Here is a 19,890-nt window from a genome sequence, read left to right as displayed (position 1 = left end):
GAATTGCTGCAAGAAACCACTACTAAAGGACACCAATAAGAAGAAGAGGCTTGCTTTGGGCCAAGGAACAAGAGCAATGGACATTAGACCGGTAGAAATCTGTCCTTTGGTCTGATGAGTCCAATTTTGAGATGTTTGGTTCCAATCGCTTTGTCTCTGTGAGACGCGGAGTAGTAGCATGGAGGAAGAGGTGTGATGGTGTGGGGGTGCTGTGCTGGTGACACTGTCTGTGATTTATTTAGAATTCAAGGCACACTTAACCAGCATGGCTACCACAGCATTCTGCAGTGATACACCATCCCATCTGGTTTGCACATAGTGGGACTATCATTTGTCTTTCAACAGGACAATGACTCAAAATACACGTCCCGGCTGTGTAAGGGCTATTTGACCAATAAGGAGAGTGAAGGAGTGCTGCATCAGATGACCTGGCCTGCAGAATAACCCAGCCTCAACCCAATTGAGATGGTTTGGGATGAGTTGGACCGCAGAGTGAAGGAAAAGCAGCCAACAAGTGCTCAGCATATGTGGGAACTCCTTCAAGAATGTTAGAAAAGCATTCCTCATGAAGCTGGTTGAGAGAATTCCAAGTTTGTGCAAAGCTGCCATCAAGGGAAAGGGTGGCTACTTTGAAGAATCTCAAATATGTTTAACACGTTTTTGGTTACTACATGATTCCATATGTGTTATTTCATAGTTTTGATGTTTCACTATTGTTCTACAATATAGAAAGTAGTACAAATAAAGAAAAACCCTTGAATGAGTAGGTGTGTCCAAACATTTGACTGCTACTAAGTAAGTAAATAGGATATTTCTGTATTTTAAATACATTTTTTAAAGACTTACTCATTATGGGGTATTTTTTAACCTTTATTTAACTAGGCAAGTCAGTTAAGAACAAATTCTTATTTGTAATGACGGCCTAGGAACAGCAGGTGAACTGCCTGTTCAGGGGCAGAACGACAAATTTGTACCTTGTCAGCTCGGGGTTTGAACTTGCAACCTTCCGGTTACTAGTTCAATGTTCTAACCACTAGACTATGCTTCCACCTGTGTGTAGATGGGTGTGAATCCATTTTGAATTCAGGCTGTAACACAACAAAATGTGGAATAATTGAAGGGTTATGAGTACTTTCTGAAGGTACTGTATATATTATTAATATCCGTAGCCTCTTGTATCCCCCCCACCCCCCACTAACTGATCATCACAGAAATGGCTTCCTTCCTGTTGTGGACCAGAATAAATCAGATAGGGAGGATGATAGCTGTCAGTAGTTCGCTGCGGTCAGCTAAATTTGTCCAAACAATGTGAATGAAGAGGAATGTCCAGCTTTCATAACTATGATCCATCTGTTATCGTGACAGCGGACGCCTGACACACACACTTCCTCCTAAGTGCCTTTCATTTTCCTGTGGCAGTCAGGCCTTGGCTGAAGAGGGTTCAGAATCTCTCTGTTCAACATCAGGAGACATTACAGAGATACAAGAGATGTTACAAAGTCATAAGCAGGGAGCACAGAAACCACCAAACATGCAAGTCCTCCCAATATCTCCTGACATTCTGCACACAAGCACCAGGATAGCCTGGCTGTCACTGGTCCTTGGGGTCTCCATCTACCCCATCATAGGCCTGTGGGTAGTCCCCCTGTGGGCCTGTGTGTAGGCCTGTGGGTAGTCCCCCTGTGGGCCTGTGTGTAGGCCTGTGGGTAGTCCCCCTGTGGGCCTGTGTGTAGGCCTGTGCGTGGCTGTTGTGTGCTAACTGTGAAACTGCTACGCAATTCTCCTCTATGAAGGGATACATTTAACATCGGTTAACTACAGTTGCCACCAATAACACTTCCCTCTTCATGCACAGCATGGTGAAGGCAGAGTTCCCCAGCGTTATTGTTCAAGTAATTTCCCACTCAGCGGGGTATTGATTAATGTCTTCGTATGCGGAGGTAAGAACATAAATCCTTTACCAGTGTTAATTGGCATATGATTCGGGCGTCTTGTTTTCATGCGGTTTGGGAGGATCTCTACTCCACCACATCAGAAGGTCTTTTTGGCCAAGGTCTGACATGCCTTTGGGTGTGTGATTGGGCGGGGAGGATTCGGTGTGGATTTTCCGAGCCTGGCGTAAGTCTGGCGTCTGGACACGACAAGGCAGTCTCTTGGCACCGTCTGTGGCCATGAGCAGGGGAGTGGGGTTTGGCAGATGAGCAAGGCTGCATGAAGATCCTCACGTAGCAACTCCTTACTCTTTGGGTGTGTGTGGGTATGTGAGAAAGAGCGAGGTTTGGGAGATAATTCAGGTCTGTGCTGTATTAATAGGTATTGAACAGCTAACCTGTGTCCTATGCGGGTATCAGAAGAGAATTCAATATCAATTCCTTGGGGATTTCAGAAGCAGTAGGCCTAATACAGCACTAAGAGTTGGTCTGTATGAGGGAGCGGGTCTGTGTGCTGGTCAATAGGCTGGTGTCGGGCCAGAGGGCCCCCAGAGAGAGGCAATTCTCACTGTCTGGAGGAGAAGCAGGGTTCAAGCTCCTCCATGCCTTTCCCTATATTCATTGGAGAGGTTTGCATGGTAATCTCTTCACATCCATTCCTCAAGGCCACTGTGCTGAGTGTTACTGTACTCAATACAAAACTGCTCCCTAAGACAGGGCACTAATGCTCTTCACTCATTACATCTGCTCATTTCCTTTGTCTGAAAACTCAGGTTTCACTCAGATATTGTCACCCATTAAAGAACAGACTCGTATGCAACTTTATAGTACATGCAGATACTTTTAAATGACTCACAATCTCTTAGGGGGGAATGTTGGAACATAACTAACGAAACTGAAAATGTTGCTTATATTATTTTTGCTTATGTATAGAATGTATTACACAAGACAAAATTCACAAATTCCACAGCCCAACAGTAGAGTCATGTCTTAAGTGTAACACTAACTATTACTCAATAATCCATGCATTCTGGGAATGTCAGAAGTATTACAATGTACTACAATGTAAATGTACTTTTAATCTGTCTGTCTGCATATGTCAAGACATGGCATATGAGGGTGCAGTGAGATAACCGATGGGTTGGATGATACTGTTCTCGTCAATCATCTTGAAAAAAGGTATATTTAAAAACTGGAAGTCAACCAGTTCTCAATCGTTAACACAATGGAAAGGTCAAATGCTTTATTATCTAAACGTTGAAAGTGGGTGGGCGAAGGAGAGAAACAGAATGATGCCGTTTGAGGCCATGCGGAGTGGAGTGTGATACAGGCTCTCGAGATGGGGGTGTGAGCAGGTGGGTCTGGACATGGGTGATGTTGCGGACGTTTGTGTGCGTCTGTATGTTGTCGTTTGTACGTGTATATTTTGTATTAAAAAATATTTGATCAGAAAATCTTACCCAAACAAATCTCCTGTGTCTGATTCACTCTCTCGTGTGTCTGATTCACTCTCTCCTGTGTCTGATTCACCCTCTCTCATATGTCTGATTCACTCTCTCCTGTGTCTGATTCACTCTCTCCTGTGTCTGATTCACCCTCTCTCATATGTCTGATTCACTCTCTCCTGTGTCTGATTCACTCTCTCTCCTGTTTCTGATTCACTCTCTCTCCTGTGTCTGATTCACTCTCTCTCCTGTGTCTGATTCACTCTCTCTCCTGTGTCTGATTCACCCTCTCTCCTGTATCTGATTCCCTCTCTCCTGTGTCTGATTCACTCTCTCCTGTGTCTGATTCACTCTCTCTCCTGTGTCTGATTTCCTCTCTCTCCTGTATCTGATTCCCTCTCTCCTGTGTCTGATTCACTCTCTCCTGTGTCTGATTCACTCTCTCTCCTGTGTCTGATTTCCTCTCTCTCCTGTATCTGATTCCCTCTCTCCTGACTCTGATTCACCATCTTTCCCTTCTCTTATTCACCCTCTCTCCCTTGTCTGATTCACCCTCTCCCTTCTCGTACTCACCCTCTCTCCTGTATCTGATTCACCCTCTCACCTGTACCTGATTCACCCTCTCACCTGTACCTGATTCACCCTCTCTCCTGTACCTGATTCACCTCATCTCCTGTACCTGATTCACCCTCTCACCTGTACCTGATTCACCCTCTCACCTGTACCTGATTCACCCTCTCTCCTGTACCTGATTCACCTCCTCTCCTGTACCTGATTCACCTCCTCACCTGTACCTGATTATCCCTCTTTCCTGTATCTGATTGTCCCTCTCTCCTGTATCTGATTGTCCCTCTCTCCTGTACCTGATTCACCCTCTCTCCTGTATCTGATTCCCTCTCTCCTGTATCTGATTCACCCTCTCACCTGTACCTGATTCACCCTCTCTCCTGTACCTGATTATCCCTCTCTCCTGTATCTGATTGTCCCTCTCTCCTGTATCTGATTGTCATTCTCTCCTGTACCTGATTCACCTCCTCTCCTGTACCTGATTCACCCTCTCACCTGTACCTGATTCACCCTCTCTCCTGTACCTGATTATCCCTCTCTCCTGTATCTGATTTCCCTCTCTCCTGTATCTGATTGTCCCTCTCTCCTGTACCTGATTCACCCTCTCTCCTGTATCTGATTGTCCCTCTCTCCTGAATCTGATTGTCCCTCTCTCCTGAACCTGATTATCCCTCTCTCCTGTATCTGATTGTCCCTCTCTCCTGTATCTGATTGTCCCTCTCTCCTGTACCTGATTCACCCTCTCTCCTGTATCTGATTGTCCCTCTCTCCTGAATCTGATTGTCCCTCTCTCCTGAATCTGATTGTCCCTCTCTCCTGAACCTGATTATCCCTCTCTCCTGTATCTGATTGTCCCTCTCTCCTGTACCTGATTCACACTCTCTCTTGTACCTGATTCACCCTCTCTCCTGTACCTGATTCACCCTCTCTCCTGTACCTGATTCACCCTCTCTCCTGTACCTGATTCACCCTCTCTCCTGTACCTGATTCACCCTCTCTCCTGAACCTGATTCACCCTCTCTCCTGTATCTGATTGTCCCTCTCTCCTGTATCTGATTGTCCCTCTCTCCTGTATCTGATTGTCCCTCTCTCCTGTATCTGATTGTCCCTCTCTCCTGTATCTGATTGTCGCTCTCTCCTGTACCTGATTGTCCCTCTCTCCTGTATCTGATTGTCCCTCTCTCCTGTATCTGATTGTCCCTCTCTACTGTATCTGATTGTCGCTCTCTCCTGTATCTGATTGTCCCTCTCTCCTGTATCTGATTGTCCCTCTCTCCTGTATCTGATTGTCCCTCTCTCCTGTATCTGATTGTCCCTCTCTCCTGTATCTGATTGTCCCTCTCTCCTGTATCTGATTGTCCCTCTCTCCTGTACCTGATTGTCCCTCTCTCCTGTATCTGATTGTCCCTCTCTCCTGTATCTGATTCACCCTCTCTCCTGTATCTGATTGTCCCTCTCTCCTGTATCTGATTGTCCCTCTCTCCTGTACCTGATTGTCCCTCTCTCCTGTACCTGATTCACCCTCTCTCCTGTACCTGATTCACCCTCTCTCCTGTACCTGATTCACCCTCTCTCCTGTCCCTGATTCACCCTCTCTCCTACATTATGAAACAACTTTAACTGCTGGATGAGAGTGTGCTCCCTCCCTGGGTCAGATAGGAGGCCCTAGCTGAGCTTCATGCTCCGAGGCCCTGTGCTTGTGCTTCATGCTACTACAGTACTCCTCTATCCTGACTCCCACACAGCTGAGCTGTGTCATTGTTAACCTTCTCGCTCTTGATGCCGTCTGTGGGAGGCAGGGCAGGAAGTTTAAGGAGCAAAAATAAAACAAAATGGAGACCAAACAATAATTGTCCTTCAGGACTTCTTGGATGTGAGTCTCAAATGTCAGCTGAGAGGCTGAGACAACCTGTTCGTTTATTGCAATTGCTGTACTGCTAATTACCACCACACCAATCACAACACCCCTGTACATAATAGAGGACTACAGACAAACACTACTACTTATTTGTCTTCTTACCCTGAGAGGTCGAAGAGATGATGGGAGACTGTTACAATAACTATGACATTGAAAGATGAAAAGTCCCATAAAATTAGGATAATATTGTTCAGGAACAGCCATGTGTATAAATCCTCTTATGAGTCCTGCAAGAGGTTTTGCCAAATCAAACATTCCTGTTCATAACACACATCAAAGTCTTAAAGGGATACTTTGGGATTTTGGCAATGAGGCACTTTATCTACTTCCCCAGTCAGATGAACTGGTGGATACCATTTTTATGTCTCTGCATGCAGTTGAAAGGAAGTTGCTAACTAGCGCTGGCGCAATTGCTAACTAGCATTAGTGCAATGACTGGAAGTCTATGGGTATCTGCTAGCATACTAGTAGATACCCATAGACTTTCAGTCATTGCACTAACGCTTGTTAGCATTGACTCACAAAATTACCTCTGACTTCCTTCATACTTTACACAGAGACATAAATGTGGTATCCACGAGTTCATCTGACTTTGGGGAAGTAGATAAAGGGCCTCATTGCCAAAATCCTGAAGTATCCCTTTAAAACCATAGCTCCATGGTCCAAATAGACAGGGCCGTTTCTTCTCCTGAGTGGTTGTATTGGTGGAAGTTACACTGCACTTGATTACATCATCTGTCTGTCTCCTCTCCTGTTGGACTGTCAACCTGCTACAGTACAGCGTGAGATGACCAGTTATTACCGGACAGAGGAGCCGGTTTTAGAAACTAGAAAGAGATTGTATAGTAATAGGCCCGTTTTGGGCGATAAGGCCATCTTCAATCACTAGTTGATAGTGGAGTAAAACAAAAAGCCAGTTGATATCCAACAGACACACACCAGCCCCAAAATATCACTGTGATAGTGTTTCTCATTACAGTGTAGAAAATACACAGGACAGAGAGCATAATGTTCTTGTCTTTCACGTAAGCTTTTTCAGGGAAAGGGACCGGGAACGTGGAAAACTCAGGCAGGGAACGTGGAAAACTCAGGCACAAATTAAGGTGGCCTGAATCTGCGGCAATACTATTGTGGGTTGGCAGGCCCTGGATGAGTTGCAGGTCAGTGAGTGTATGGGTTAGGAGAGCTAAGGGAAAACCCGCCACCATCCCACCCCCACCTCAGGATTCAATCCAGTGGAGCACAGCAGCTCCCCTCCTGGGGTGCCCTGGTCCAAAACACAGGGTCCACTGGAACTGTGTCATGTTGTAGGACTCCTGCTGAATGGTGAGTCTGGCTCTAAACTTGAGACCACACAGGTCAGTGGTCAGTCACTAGCAAAGACACACACCAAACTGACAATCAAATAATTGACATTTAATGGTCATGGATTCCAGCTCCACAAATCCACCATAACATGAATAACAAGGTTTTCAATGAGCTGGTGTAACGCTGTATCGATCACCACTGTCTGAAAGGGAGAGCACTGCTGTTTTGTATATATTAGGTGAACATAGCCCGAATGACAGCAGCCCCCCTGTGGGTCTGACAATGTCCATCTGGAGCTCCAGGGTGGTCATAGCTCCATGATCAGAGAGCATTCCCCAAATACCACCAATCCAACGCCCACTGAACACACATCTCATCAGTATACACAGCATATTTAAGATACATTTTAGTATACAGGTGAAATATAAACATTGTAGGATCATTTAAAAACTGGATATAAAGCCAAAAATATACTCCTAAAAGAGCAGTACTTATTGGGCTTGGGTTAATGGAAGAGTACAAGTGTATTAATGGTAGTATAGTAGCTGTGTTACTGCGTGTTTCAGGAACATAAACATCCATTTGGGGAGAAACAGAAAACACCACAGTAGGCTCTGCTGATAGCTTGTGATGTATTCATTTGATGAAGGGTGGGATTACTGTCTGGAAGAACACAGTCCTGAAAACCAAAACCTGTCAAAGGAAGTCTACAGGTAGCACAGTACTTCACTGGGTGCAACTTGCATTGTCTTCTTAAAGAAGAAGACCAAGGTGCAGCGTAGTGAGCATACATATTCCTTTTTATTATGGATGATGCCAACAAAAAACATAAAAACAACCGTGACGCTTAAGGGCAAAGTGCCACTAACAAAGATAACTACCCACACCGAAAGGAGGGAAAAAGGGCTACCTAAGTATGGTTCCCAATCAGAGACAACAATAGACAGCTGTCCTGACTGAGAACCATACCCGGCCAAAACATAGAAACACAAAATCATAGAAAACAAAACATAGAATGCCCACCCCAAATCACACCTTGACCAAACAAAATAGAGACATAAAAAGGCTCTCTAAGGTCAGGGCGTGACAACACTGCCTTGTTCAGGGGCAGAATGGGGATTCAATCTTGCAACCTTTCGGTTACTAGTCCAATGCTCTAACCACTAGGCTACCTGCATGCAAACTAGCTATGTAGGTAAGGGCCTATTTAAATGTGTTAAATGCTGTTTTAGATAGAGTTCATTTCCCCATATGTATATGCGAGCACACACACACACACTAATCGGGCCCTGGATTACACTAACGGCTGCTGAGGCCAGCTTCTGACTAAAACGACATATACTGTAGTAACAAAGGACACACACACACACACACACACACACACACACACACACACACACACACACACACACACACACACACACACACACACACACACACACACACACACACACACACTCCCACTCCCACTCCCACACACCCACACAATCTAAAGAATACGGGTGATCAGTGGTAATTGTGGTCCTTGCTACAGTAAATGCTGTACACCCTGTGTAAACTACAGTAAATTACAGCCAGGTGGGATTAAAGCCTGGTGAGTGGACTGTTGCCCCGAGCGCCACCGCTCCCCAGTCCCCACCCCCGTAGGAGGAAGGAGAAATCCATATTTCCTGATTGTGATTGTACATCTCCCCTGAGCCAGGGAATACAACTAAAGAGAAGTAAAGACCTAAAGACCTTTGTCAGTATAACAACATAACAACTACAACAAACATGACAGCCAGCAGCACCTTGCCATTGTCTGTCCAAACAGTCTGGCATGTTCATTCACCTCATCTGGATCACATAAGACCACCTCTGAAATAGAGCTACCCTGAGCATGAGGAAGAAGTTAAAGGTGGAATTGATCTCTGTGTGTGTGTGTGTGTGTGTGTGTGTGTGTGTGTGTGTGTGTGTGTGTGTGTGTGTGTGTGTGTGTGTGTGTGTGTGTGTGTGCGTGCGTGAGCGTGCGTGTTTTTGTGTTTGTGATCATAGAGAGAGAGTGTGACCAGTTATCTGCTGTGTAACCTAGTGTCAGGTGTTTACTTTGAGGCCTGGCTGGGTTGCCTACCACAGGGCCAGTGTATAAATAGATACATCTCTTCAGTATAGGCCAGGCCGGGGTAATTGGCTGTATGTGACACAGATGGTCAGACTCAAGTATTGTTTTGCTCTGAGTGTTGATGTAAAGGAAACACCTGTACAGAATCATCTCCTCACTCACACAAACACAGCACCGGGTGTTAGAGGCTTTCCTCTGTGCACCAGCTCAGGGACGCTCAGGAAATGAATCAATTGTGAAATGTTATGATAAAGACCTTCACCCATATCAGAGGATAGCACTCTCTCAGAGAGTCAAAGGAGGTAAACAAGGAGGGAAATTCTCATCAAACACAAACCCTCTTCTGGGAACGGAGACAGGGGAACAGTGTTCTACCCGTTCATACATCAGAGGTTTTCAATGCATGATAATCCACTATAGAGGAGAACATTAGGAGACAGCCACCACTGTGTGAAATTCTTACTTACTCATCTTCATAGGGAATCTGTTATAAGGTAAGCAACATCATTGAGACACTTCCCATGGATTGGTAGCAGGTGTTGGAAGGTTACTGTCAGGGCAGTGGGCTGATTGGAGTGGAGTCATTGGCCCTTAGTGTGGATGCAGCTAGTGAAGACAGGATGTCAGTGCTGGTACACACACGGTGCTACAGTCGTCATTTTACACACACGACCATCAGTACCCTCACACCTTGGTGCCCAGGGCAGGAAGTGCTAAAAATACATAGAACAGGAAAGACAGAGCAGAAAATAAATGGAATGTGAGCGTTTGTCTCTGATGTAAGATGGGGTTGGTGACTGGATGATCGTCAGACGGTGAGACAGCCAGGCCACCATTGTTCTAGAAGGAAACCCAGGTGCTTCCTATCCTGACTGTATGGAGAGAACCCATCTACGACAGTGACTGTCTCTAACGAATGGAACACTGACAAAAAAATACACACTCAGATGAATGCATGTCAGCAAACACAAGAGATGCACAGACAGTCAGGCACGCACACACATACACACGCATGCATTCACACACACACACACACACACACACACACACACACACACACACACACACACACACACACACACACACACACACACACACACACACACACACACACACACACACACACACACACACTTAGATAAAAGGGTTCCAAACGGGTTCTTTGGCTGTCCCCATAGCAGAACCCTTTTTGGTTCTCCTATGTTTAAAGGGTTCTACGTGGAACCCTAAAGGGTTCTTCAAAGGGGACAGCCAAAGAACCCTTTAAGGTTCTAGATAGCACCTTCTTCAGTGTGCTTTTGTTCCTGAGAAAGGAGCAGGATGGGTAATTGGCACAGGTCTGAAAACACTTCCCTTCATGGTCCAGTCTGCCTAAACTTTCCTCTCGGACAAGAGTCATAAAAAAACGTGTCCACAGTGGCAGCAATGACACTGACGAGAAATCATCATCAATTAAAGGTGGATATTTCAGAGAGGAGAAACAACTCCACCCTAAAAGAGCCAGAGCAGGAGAGGGACATTTATAAATGGTATCCCCAACCGCATAGCCTATGTTTGCTTTTCCATTCTGGTTGGCCGGCATGCAGAATGGTTTACTGTGGGCCCAGCAGGGTAGATACAGTTGAAGTCGGAAGTTTACATACACTTAGGTTGGAGTCATTAAGACTCATTTTTCAACCACTCCACAAATTTCTTGTTAACAAACTATAGTTTTTTGCAAGTCGGTCAGGACATCTACTTTGTGCATTTTTCCAACAATTGTTTACAGACAGATTATTTCACTTATATATCACTGCATTACATTTCAAGTGGATCAGATGTTTACATACACTAAGTTGACTGTGCCTTTAAACAGCTTGGAAAATTCCAGAAAATGATGTCATGGCTTTAGAAGCTTCTCATAGGCTAATTGACATCATTTGAGTCAATGGAGGTGTACCTGTGGATGTATTTCAAGGCTTACCTTGAAACTCAGTGCCTCTTTGCTTGACATCATGGAAAAATCAAAAGAAATCAGCCAAGACCTCAGAAAAAAATTGTGGACCGCCACAAGTCTGGTTCATCCTTGGGAGCAATTTCCAAACACCTGAAGGTACTACGTTCATCTGTACAAACAATAGTAAACAAGTATAAACACCATGAGACCACGCAGCCATCATACCGCTCAGGAAGGAAACGCATTCTGTCTCCTAGAGATGAACGTACTTTGGTACGAAATGTGCAAATCAATCCCAGAACAACAGCAAAGGACCTTGTGAAGATGCTGGAGGAGACCGGTACAAAAGTATCTATATCCATAGTAAAACGAGTCCTATATCGACATTACCTGAATGGCCGGGAAGCAAGGAAGAAGCCACTGCTCCAAAACCGCCATAAAAAGGCCAGACAACGGTTTGCAACTGCACGTGGGGACAAAGATGTTTGGCCATAATGACCATCATTATGTTTGGAGGAAAAAGGGGGAGGCTTGCAAGCTGAAGAACACCATCCCAACCGTGAAGCAAGGGGTGGCAGTATCATGTTGTGGGGGTGCTTTGCTGCAGGAGGGACTGGTGCACTTCACAAAATAGATGGCTTCATGAGGAATGAAAATTATGTGGATATATTGAAGCAACATCTCAAGACATCTGTCAGAAAGTTAAAGCTTGGTCGCAAATGGATCTTCCAAATGGACAATGACCTCAAGCATACTTCCAAAGTTGTGGCAAAATGGCTTAAGGACAACAAAGTCAAGGTATTGGAGTGGCCAACACAAAGCCCTGACCTCAATCATATAGAAAATTTGTGGGCAGAACTGAAAAAGAGTGTGCGAGCAAGGAGGCCTACAAACCTGACTCAGTTACACCAGCTCTGTCAGGAGGAATGGGCCAAAATTCACCCAACTTATTGTGGGAAGCTTGTGGAAGGCTACCCGAAACCCAAGTTAAACAATTTAAAGGCAATACTACCAAATACAAATTCAGTGTATGTAAACTTCTGACCCACTGGGAATGTGATGAAAGAAATACAAGCTGAAATAAATCATTCTCTCTACTATTATTCTGACATTTCACATTCTTAAAATAAAAGGGTGTTCCTAACTGACCGAAGACAGGGAATTGTTACTAAGATTAAATGTCAAGAATTGTGAAAAACTGAATATAAATGTATTTGGCTAAGGTGTATGTAAACTTCCGACTTCAACTGTACCAACATCCCAGTCCTCCTCCTCACATAAGCAGAATTACTCTGAGCACTCAGTGTCACCAAGGTAACCCTGTTGAGGATGACCTCACACAGTATACTGCGTCGAAAGCATAAGCACTTTGTTTAAGTTTCGGTACCTTGTTTAAGCTTGTTCAAATAGGCCATTACCCAAAGCCCATCCAGACCTGGTTTTCAAGTACCACATCACATTCAGTAAGATTGAATGTTTCTGGTCAGATGTGAACGTGCAAAAAGATCAATTCTGATCTTATTGCGATCCTCAAAAGTAACACAGGGAGTGCCCCTGGAATGCTGCATATGATGAATTCATGATGAAGTGTGTGGGATTGGGAAAAAGTAGAAAACCCTGCATTGGATAAATCCTTTGACTACTGTGTGAGACGTCTGGAAATTATTTACTGTTGCATATCAAGACTCCTAAAAGGGAAAGTAAAACATCTTATCTTGGAATAACTGTAGGAAGATGGTTTACACTCATTTTACAATCTTACAGTAAGCTGGGAACATACCCTGGACCAGCACTTAGAAAAAACATTCAGAATACCCTGGCAGCCCCAATAACAGCATTGAGTGTATATTCAGTTTTAGCAAGGCAGCAGATAAAGAGAAGCATACCATCCAGGCTCTAGCCCAGAAAAACACTGTTATAAAGTTGTAATAAGACAATGTGTATGTCCATTTGTCAATAACTGCTGGTGCACAATGTCTAATATTAAAGAAGTCTCGAGGTATTGCTTGCCTGGGGTAGAGTACGTCATGATAAGCTGTAGACCGGGCTATCTGCATTGTGTCCCACCACCCGCCAACCCCTCTTTTACGCTTCTGCTACTCTCTGTTCATCATATATGCACAGTCACTTTAACGATACCTACATGTACATACTACATCTATAAGCCTGACTAACAGGTGTCTGTATATGGCCTTGCTACTCTTTTTTTCAAATGTCTTTCTACTGTTGTTTTATTTCTTTACTTACCTACCTTTTTTTTGGCACCATTGGTTAGAGCCTGTAAGTAAGCATTTCACTGTAATGTTTATTCTGTTGTATTCGGCGCACGTGACAAATAAACTTTGATTTGATTTGATTAGACCGCACTATCTACTAAGAGAGTACTCATCTATATTATTCGTAGCCGTCTATTTACCACCACAAACCAATGCTGGCACTAAGACCGCACTCAACAAGCTGTATAAGGTCATAAGCAAAAAAAGAAAATGCTCATCTAGAAGCGGCACTCCTAGTGGCCGGGGACTTTAATGCAGGCAAACTTAAATACGTTTCACCTCATTTCTACCAGCATGTCACATGTGAGGGGAAAGAATGAGGGGAAAAAAATCTAGACCACCTTTACTCCACACACAGAGGCGCATACAAAGCTCTCCTTTACCCTCCATTTGGCAAATCTGACCATAATTCAATCCTCCTGATTCCTGCTTACAAGCTAAAACTAAAGCAGGAAGTACAAGTGACTCTCTCAATACAAAAGTGGTTAGATGATGGGGATGCTACGCTACAGGACTGTTTTGCTAGCACAGACTGGAATATGTCCAGGATTCATCCAATGGCATTAAGGAGTATACCACCTCAGTCACCGGCTTCATCAATAAGTGCATCAACGACGTCGTCCCCACAGTGACGTCTGGTACATTACCCAACCAGAAGCCATGGATTACAGGAAACATCCGCACTGAGCTAAAGGCTAGAGCTACCACTTGCAAGGAGCGGGACACTAATATAAGAAATATCACTATGCCTTTAGATGAACCATCAAACAGGCAAAGCGTCAATACAGGACTAAGATTGAATTCTACACCTGCTCTGACGCTCGTCGGATGTGGCAGGGCTTGAAAACTATTACGGACTACAAAGGAAAACCCAGCTGCGAGCTGCCCAGTGATACGAGCCTACCAGATGAGCAAATTGCCTTTTATGCTCACTTTGAGACAAGCAACACTGAAGCATGCATGAGAGCACCAGCTGTTCTGGACAACTGTGTGATCACGCTCTCCATAGCCGATGTGAGCAAGACCTTTAAACAGGTCAACATTCCTAAAGCTTTGGTGCCAGATGGATTACCAGGACGTGTACTCAAAGCATGCGCTGACCAACTGGCAAGTGTCTTCAATGACATTTTCAACCTCTCCCTGTCCGAGTCTGTAATACCTTTCAAACAGACCACCATAGTCCCTGTGCCCAAGAAAGCGAAGGTAACGTACCTAAATGATTACTGCCCCGTAGCACTCACGTCAGTAGCCATGAAGTGGTTTGAAAGGCGGGTCATGGCTCACATCAAACACACCATCGTGCCAGAAACCCTAGACACACTTAAATTCGCAAACTGCCCCAGCAGATCCACTGATGACTCAATCTTAATCGCACTCCACACTGCCTTTTCCTACCTGGACAAAAGGAACACCAAAGTGAGAGTGCTGTTCATTGAATACAGCTCAGTGTTCAACACCACAGTGCCCACAAATCTCATCACTATGCTAAGGACCCTGGGACTAAACACCTCACTCTGCAACTATATCCTGAACTTCCTGACAGGCCGCTCCCAGGTGGTAAGGGTAGGAAACAACACATCTGCCACTCTGATCCTCAACATTGGGGCCCCTCATGGGTGCGTGGTTAGTCCCCTCCTGTACACCCTGTTCACCCACGACGGCATGGCCAAGCACCGACAATGATGAGACAGCATATAGGGAGGATGTCAGAGACCTGGCAATGTGGTGCCAGGACAACAACCTCTCTCTCAATGTGAGCAAGACAAAGGAACTGATCGTGGACTATAGGAAAGGGAGGGGCCGAACAAGCCCCCACTAACATCGATGGGACTGAAGTGGAGCTGGTCGAGAGTTTCAAGTTCCTTGGTGTCCACATCACCAACAAACTATCATGGTCCAAACACACCAATAAAGTTGTGAAGAGGGCACGACACCACCTTTTCCCCCTCAGGAGACTGAAAAGATTTGGCCTGGGTCCCCAGATCCTCAAAAATGTATACAGCTGCACCATTGAAAGCATCACCGCCTGGTATGGCAACTGCTCGGCATTTTACCGTAAGGTGCTACAGAGGGTAGTGTGTACGGCACAGTACATCACTGGGGCCAAGCTTCCTGACATCCAGGACCTATATACAAGGCGGTGTCAGATGAAAATGGTCAAAGACTCCAATCACCCTAGTCATAGACTGTTCTCACACGGCAAATGGTACCGGAGCGTCAAGTCTAGGACCAAAAGGCTTCTTAACAGCTTCTACCCCAAGCCATAAGACTGCCGAACAACTAATCAAATGGCCATCCGGATTGTCTACATTGACCCCCCTCCCTATTGTTTTTACACTGCTGCTACTCGCTGTTTTTTATCTATGCATAGTCACTTTAAAAATGACCTTGACTATCCTGTACCCCCGCACATTGACTCAGTACCAGTACCCCCTGTATATAGCCTCATTATTATGTACATTTCTTGTGTTACTTTTTGATCTATTAGATTTTTTTTTTACTTGAGTTTAGTTGGTAAATATTTGATCAACTCTATTTTTTTAAACTGCATTGCTGGTTAGGGGCTTGTAAGTAAATATTTGATCAACTCTATTTTTAAAAAACTGCATTGCTGGTTAGGGGCTTGTAAGTAAATATTTGATCAACTCTATTTTTTAAAAACTGCATTGCTGGTTAGGGGCTTGTAAGTAAATATTTCAAGTAAAGGTCTACACCTGTTGTTGTCAGGGCATGTGACAAATAAAATTGGTTTTGATTTGATTTGATGTTGCAGCATATGAACGTGACATTTGAGACGTGTGATATATATTTTAAAGGCCTCCTTTACTGTATGTTGTAGCTCAGGGTTGTGTAGTTTACATTCCCCATCAGTCTACAAACTGCGGACACCAGCTTAACCTGATACGTGTTAAGAGCGCTGGATTTTCTCACCCCTCATGTTTTGACTAAGCAGGCCATGAGCTGATTATGTGGATTAGTATTAATGATGTGGCAGCCTCAGCCCCAGACCCTGCCTCTCCCCTCCTAGACTCCCACTCTCCTACTAACTCCAGTTCCTGTAACAGCCAGCCAGCCAGCCAGCCAACCAGCCAGCCTCTCCCTCTGAGCTCTGACCCAGGGCTCTGCTCTGCATGAAAAACCCAGAGGGGTGTGCGGCTCTTGTCCCCCCATCCTTAGAGCTCAGATGAGCCTCAGAGAAGTGGAACTCAATTCTCCTCATTCACACAACGCATACGGGCACAGGGCAACAACTGCAGTGCCATAACGACCAATAGGCAGAGTCAGTTTATGAACAGTGAGACAATGGTTGTGAATGGGCCCTGGGAGGAGACCTGCTCTCCATTAAACATGAGTGGCAGGGACTAGCGGCAGTGTAGACAGAGCCAACGATTACTCACCTTAGAGAAAGAAAGAGACTGAATGGATTCGCTCTGGTACTGCACTCACAGCAGACACATTTGCCAATGTCCAATGTCCGGTTGGTGGCACAAGTGTTATTGCAGGATGGCACAAGACTTTGAATGGGGCCTACCTCTCATTTCCGGGAAAACGTATTTCCGGTACATTTTGTGACTAAGGTTGGCCATGACAAGGCACTGAGAACACAGACCAGCTTTGTCCTAATAGGGCCCTGGATTACACTAATGGCTTCTGAGGCTAGCTTCTGACTAAAACGGCATATAGTGACAGAGGACACACACACACAAACACACACTGCCGTATTAAAGGCAGGAGAAAAGACAGTGGAGAAAATGACAGCTTTTAGCAGGTGAGGTGAAAAGTGCAGAGATGTGAATTTCTCATTACTGCACTCTCTTGCCAGTTTGACCAGAGTGGCACTGCCAAGTCTCTAAGTCTCTAGCAGAATTACAAGGCTCTGTTGCTCTCCTGCCTTCCTGGAGTAGGACGTTTGGAGACAATGGTTTTCTTTTCTAACTCTGAAATTCTCATATTCAGTTATGCTTAGAAAAGAACTGAGTGGTCAGAGACATCGAGTTTTACCTGAACAGTTCATAAAGAAATCAATTATTATATATACGATGCTCATTTGCGCATATCATTCATAAAGTTCTGAAAAAATGTAGCCTGGAAACCCTATGAAAACTTTGAACGGTCTGAGACAGAGAGATGCAGTTTGTCACGTTCCACCCCATAACACAACTGTGTCAGCATGGCACGCGTTCAAAAAGGGATCATAGTATCATCAAGACACAATGAGAAATCGACATAGCGCTCTGAATGGCTTTTGCTGAGTCAGTTAGAAAGACATCTTTGTGGTCTAATCTGATATGTCAATACCAGTGTAATAAAAATATACGTTTACATGTATTTATAGTTATATTAGCTTGTTAACAATACGAATCACAATAATCATACGTTTCAGTGTAATCATACAAATAATCATATTGATCATTTGTTATAACATTAGACGTATCCTCAAATATTTAGGCCAATTATATGCCCTATTGGTATATCGCAATAAACTGGATATGAATTGTAGCTTGAATAAAACTGAAAATAAATATTTAATTTGCGCTGTGTTCTGTGTAGAATATTGAAACATAGCATACCTGAGCAGGTGAAAACTTAAGTTGGAGCGTCACTGCAATCTGGATGACGAACGAGGCAAAGGGTTTCATTTCGTGTTTCTTGTCAGAAGGCCAGATGATGAAGTTTTACAATGTAAGCGATATCCTCCAATGTGCAGATAAGCGGAACAGTGATAATTCTTCTCCGGTCCAGAGAAGAAATTGCAGCTGAGACACTTCTACCTCGTTCCTTCTTCAATAACGGCGAGGCAATGACCGCTCTCGAGAGTCTGATGAAGTTGACCGAGATACAGAAAAAGCCTCTCAGAACGTAAATTGATATATATTTGTATAATTTTATATGCAATTTTTAATTATTATTATTTTTAAATAATATTGTTTCCTTTTTGAAATAGGTTACGACAATTTCACAGTAATACTGCACATAAAATATCCCTCCTAAACCAAACAATACTTTTACCAGAACGTGTCCAACAAATCAGCAAGTCGAAAAAAAATCTATTGATATTTTTCCAAAAGTTTACATATATGTTCCTTCCAAAAAGTGCACGAGGAGCTGCTGTCACACTTCGGTAACCTGGTTAATTTGAATGGTGGTATTTCGGTCTTGCTCTGTGCATTTCTTCGACAAAGTGACATTCTTGTCACTAATTGCCTCACTACCTCTCAACATGTTACCCATTTAAATCCCCTCCCCTCCAGTTTCCCTCAATCTCTCTCTAGTCGTGATACACTCCTCCTCTCCTCATGGAACTAGTGGAGGTATATGCTGTGTTCTTATGGTGTAGAGTTTTTCATCCATATACCCAGCTTGTTGATAACTGTATGAATCCTTTGACATGTGTTGGGCAGTTAAGGTTCTTCTCAACAATTTATCATTGTTCAGGCCCAGAGACCAACATGGTCCCTAATTGTCAGGCTGTTAGGATTTAGACATTACAAATGTGCCAATTTACAGAATAATGAGTGTCACTGATGACATTGTCATTAGAAAGGATACTATGCTCTTTGGCAGTCACTGTCAAACTATATCCCCCCCACTCTGATCCCCCCCACCCCAACCCACCCCATGTGTGCAGTACCATCAAATCTGATGCAAATAGTCTGATTTTGGGGAGACTGATTAGTACCACAATGCAAAAAAAAAGATCAATGGTGTGCCACCAAAGCAGCTTCAGTAAGAGCATCTTATTGTTGGTATTGTACAGTTGGTCCATTTCCAGCCCCTAGTGTGTGATAATCCTATTACTTTTGTGAGATACAGAAGGTTATTTTCTCCAACCGGGACATCCTCTGGCTGAGATAGCGTTCCTGAAGGTACTCAGGATGTACAAAGTCACTTGAGCAAAGCAAACATTTATATTCCCTTTTTAGCAGGAGCATTTAATACCCTTCTCCATGGGTAAAGTTCAGGATCCAGGATGCATGGAGATTTTCTCTTTAAGAGAGATGGACTTTTCTATTTAGTTAGGTCTGAGAGACAGAGAGATTCCTTGACTGTTGACACGCAGAGTTAATCTTCTGTATGGGACTCCTGTGTTTGCAGTAGCACAGGAATGCAAGGATTCTTCACTTGGCTTCCACACATTCCTCCAGCAGCCCTGAATGATTCCACCGCCGTCCACTATTGTACAGACCACACGTAGGATGATGGTGTTTGTAAACATTTCAGACACTCTGAGGAGTCCCAGCAATCCCCCCCCCTAGCACCACCTACACACCCAGCCCAGCTCTATGGACCATGGGTCAGCGCAAATGGACATGGATGATAAACAACTTCTCAAACAGTTCCATAGAATTACAACACAGATATACTTACAATATATAATGATGTTTATATGTGTATTTTAAGAACCTT

General features: G+C 44.2%; 1 protein-coding gene across 1 annotated transcript in view; it reads right to left on the bottom strand.

Moving 5' to 3' along the window:
- The window catches only part of pgfb (placental growth factor b), a 29,179-nt gene extending 10,487 nt beyond the window's left edge, over window positions 1–18,692 (bottom strand). The window contains exons 1-2 of the mRNA XM_064955625.1: window positions 18,493–18,692; window positions 18,054–18,301 (exon numbers count right to left, since the gene is read on the bottom strand). Coding sequence (XP_064811697.1) covers window positions 18,054–18,122 — 69 coding nt within the window. The 5' untranslated portion in view covers window positions 18,123–18,301; window positions 18,493–18,692. The remainder of the gene's footprint in view (window positions 1–18,053; window positions 18,302–18,492) is intronic.
- Window positions 18,693–19,890: the final 1,198 nt, after the last annotated feature.

This window comes from Oncorhynchus masou, chromosome 32, assembly GCF_036934945.1.
Source record: "Oncorhynchus masou masou isolate Uvic2021 chromosome 32, UVic_Omas_1.1, whole genome shotgun sequence".
NCBI classification, from domain to species: Eukaryota; Metazoa; Chordata; class Actinopteri; order Salmoniformes; family Salmonidae; genus Oncorhynchus; species Oncorhynchus masou.
This window is presented reverse-complemented; position numbering and strand designations above follow the sequence as displayed.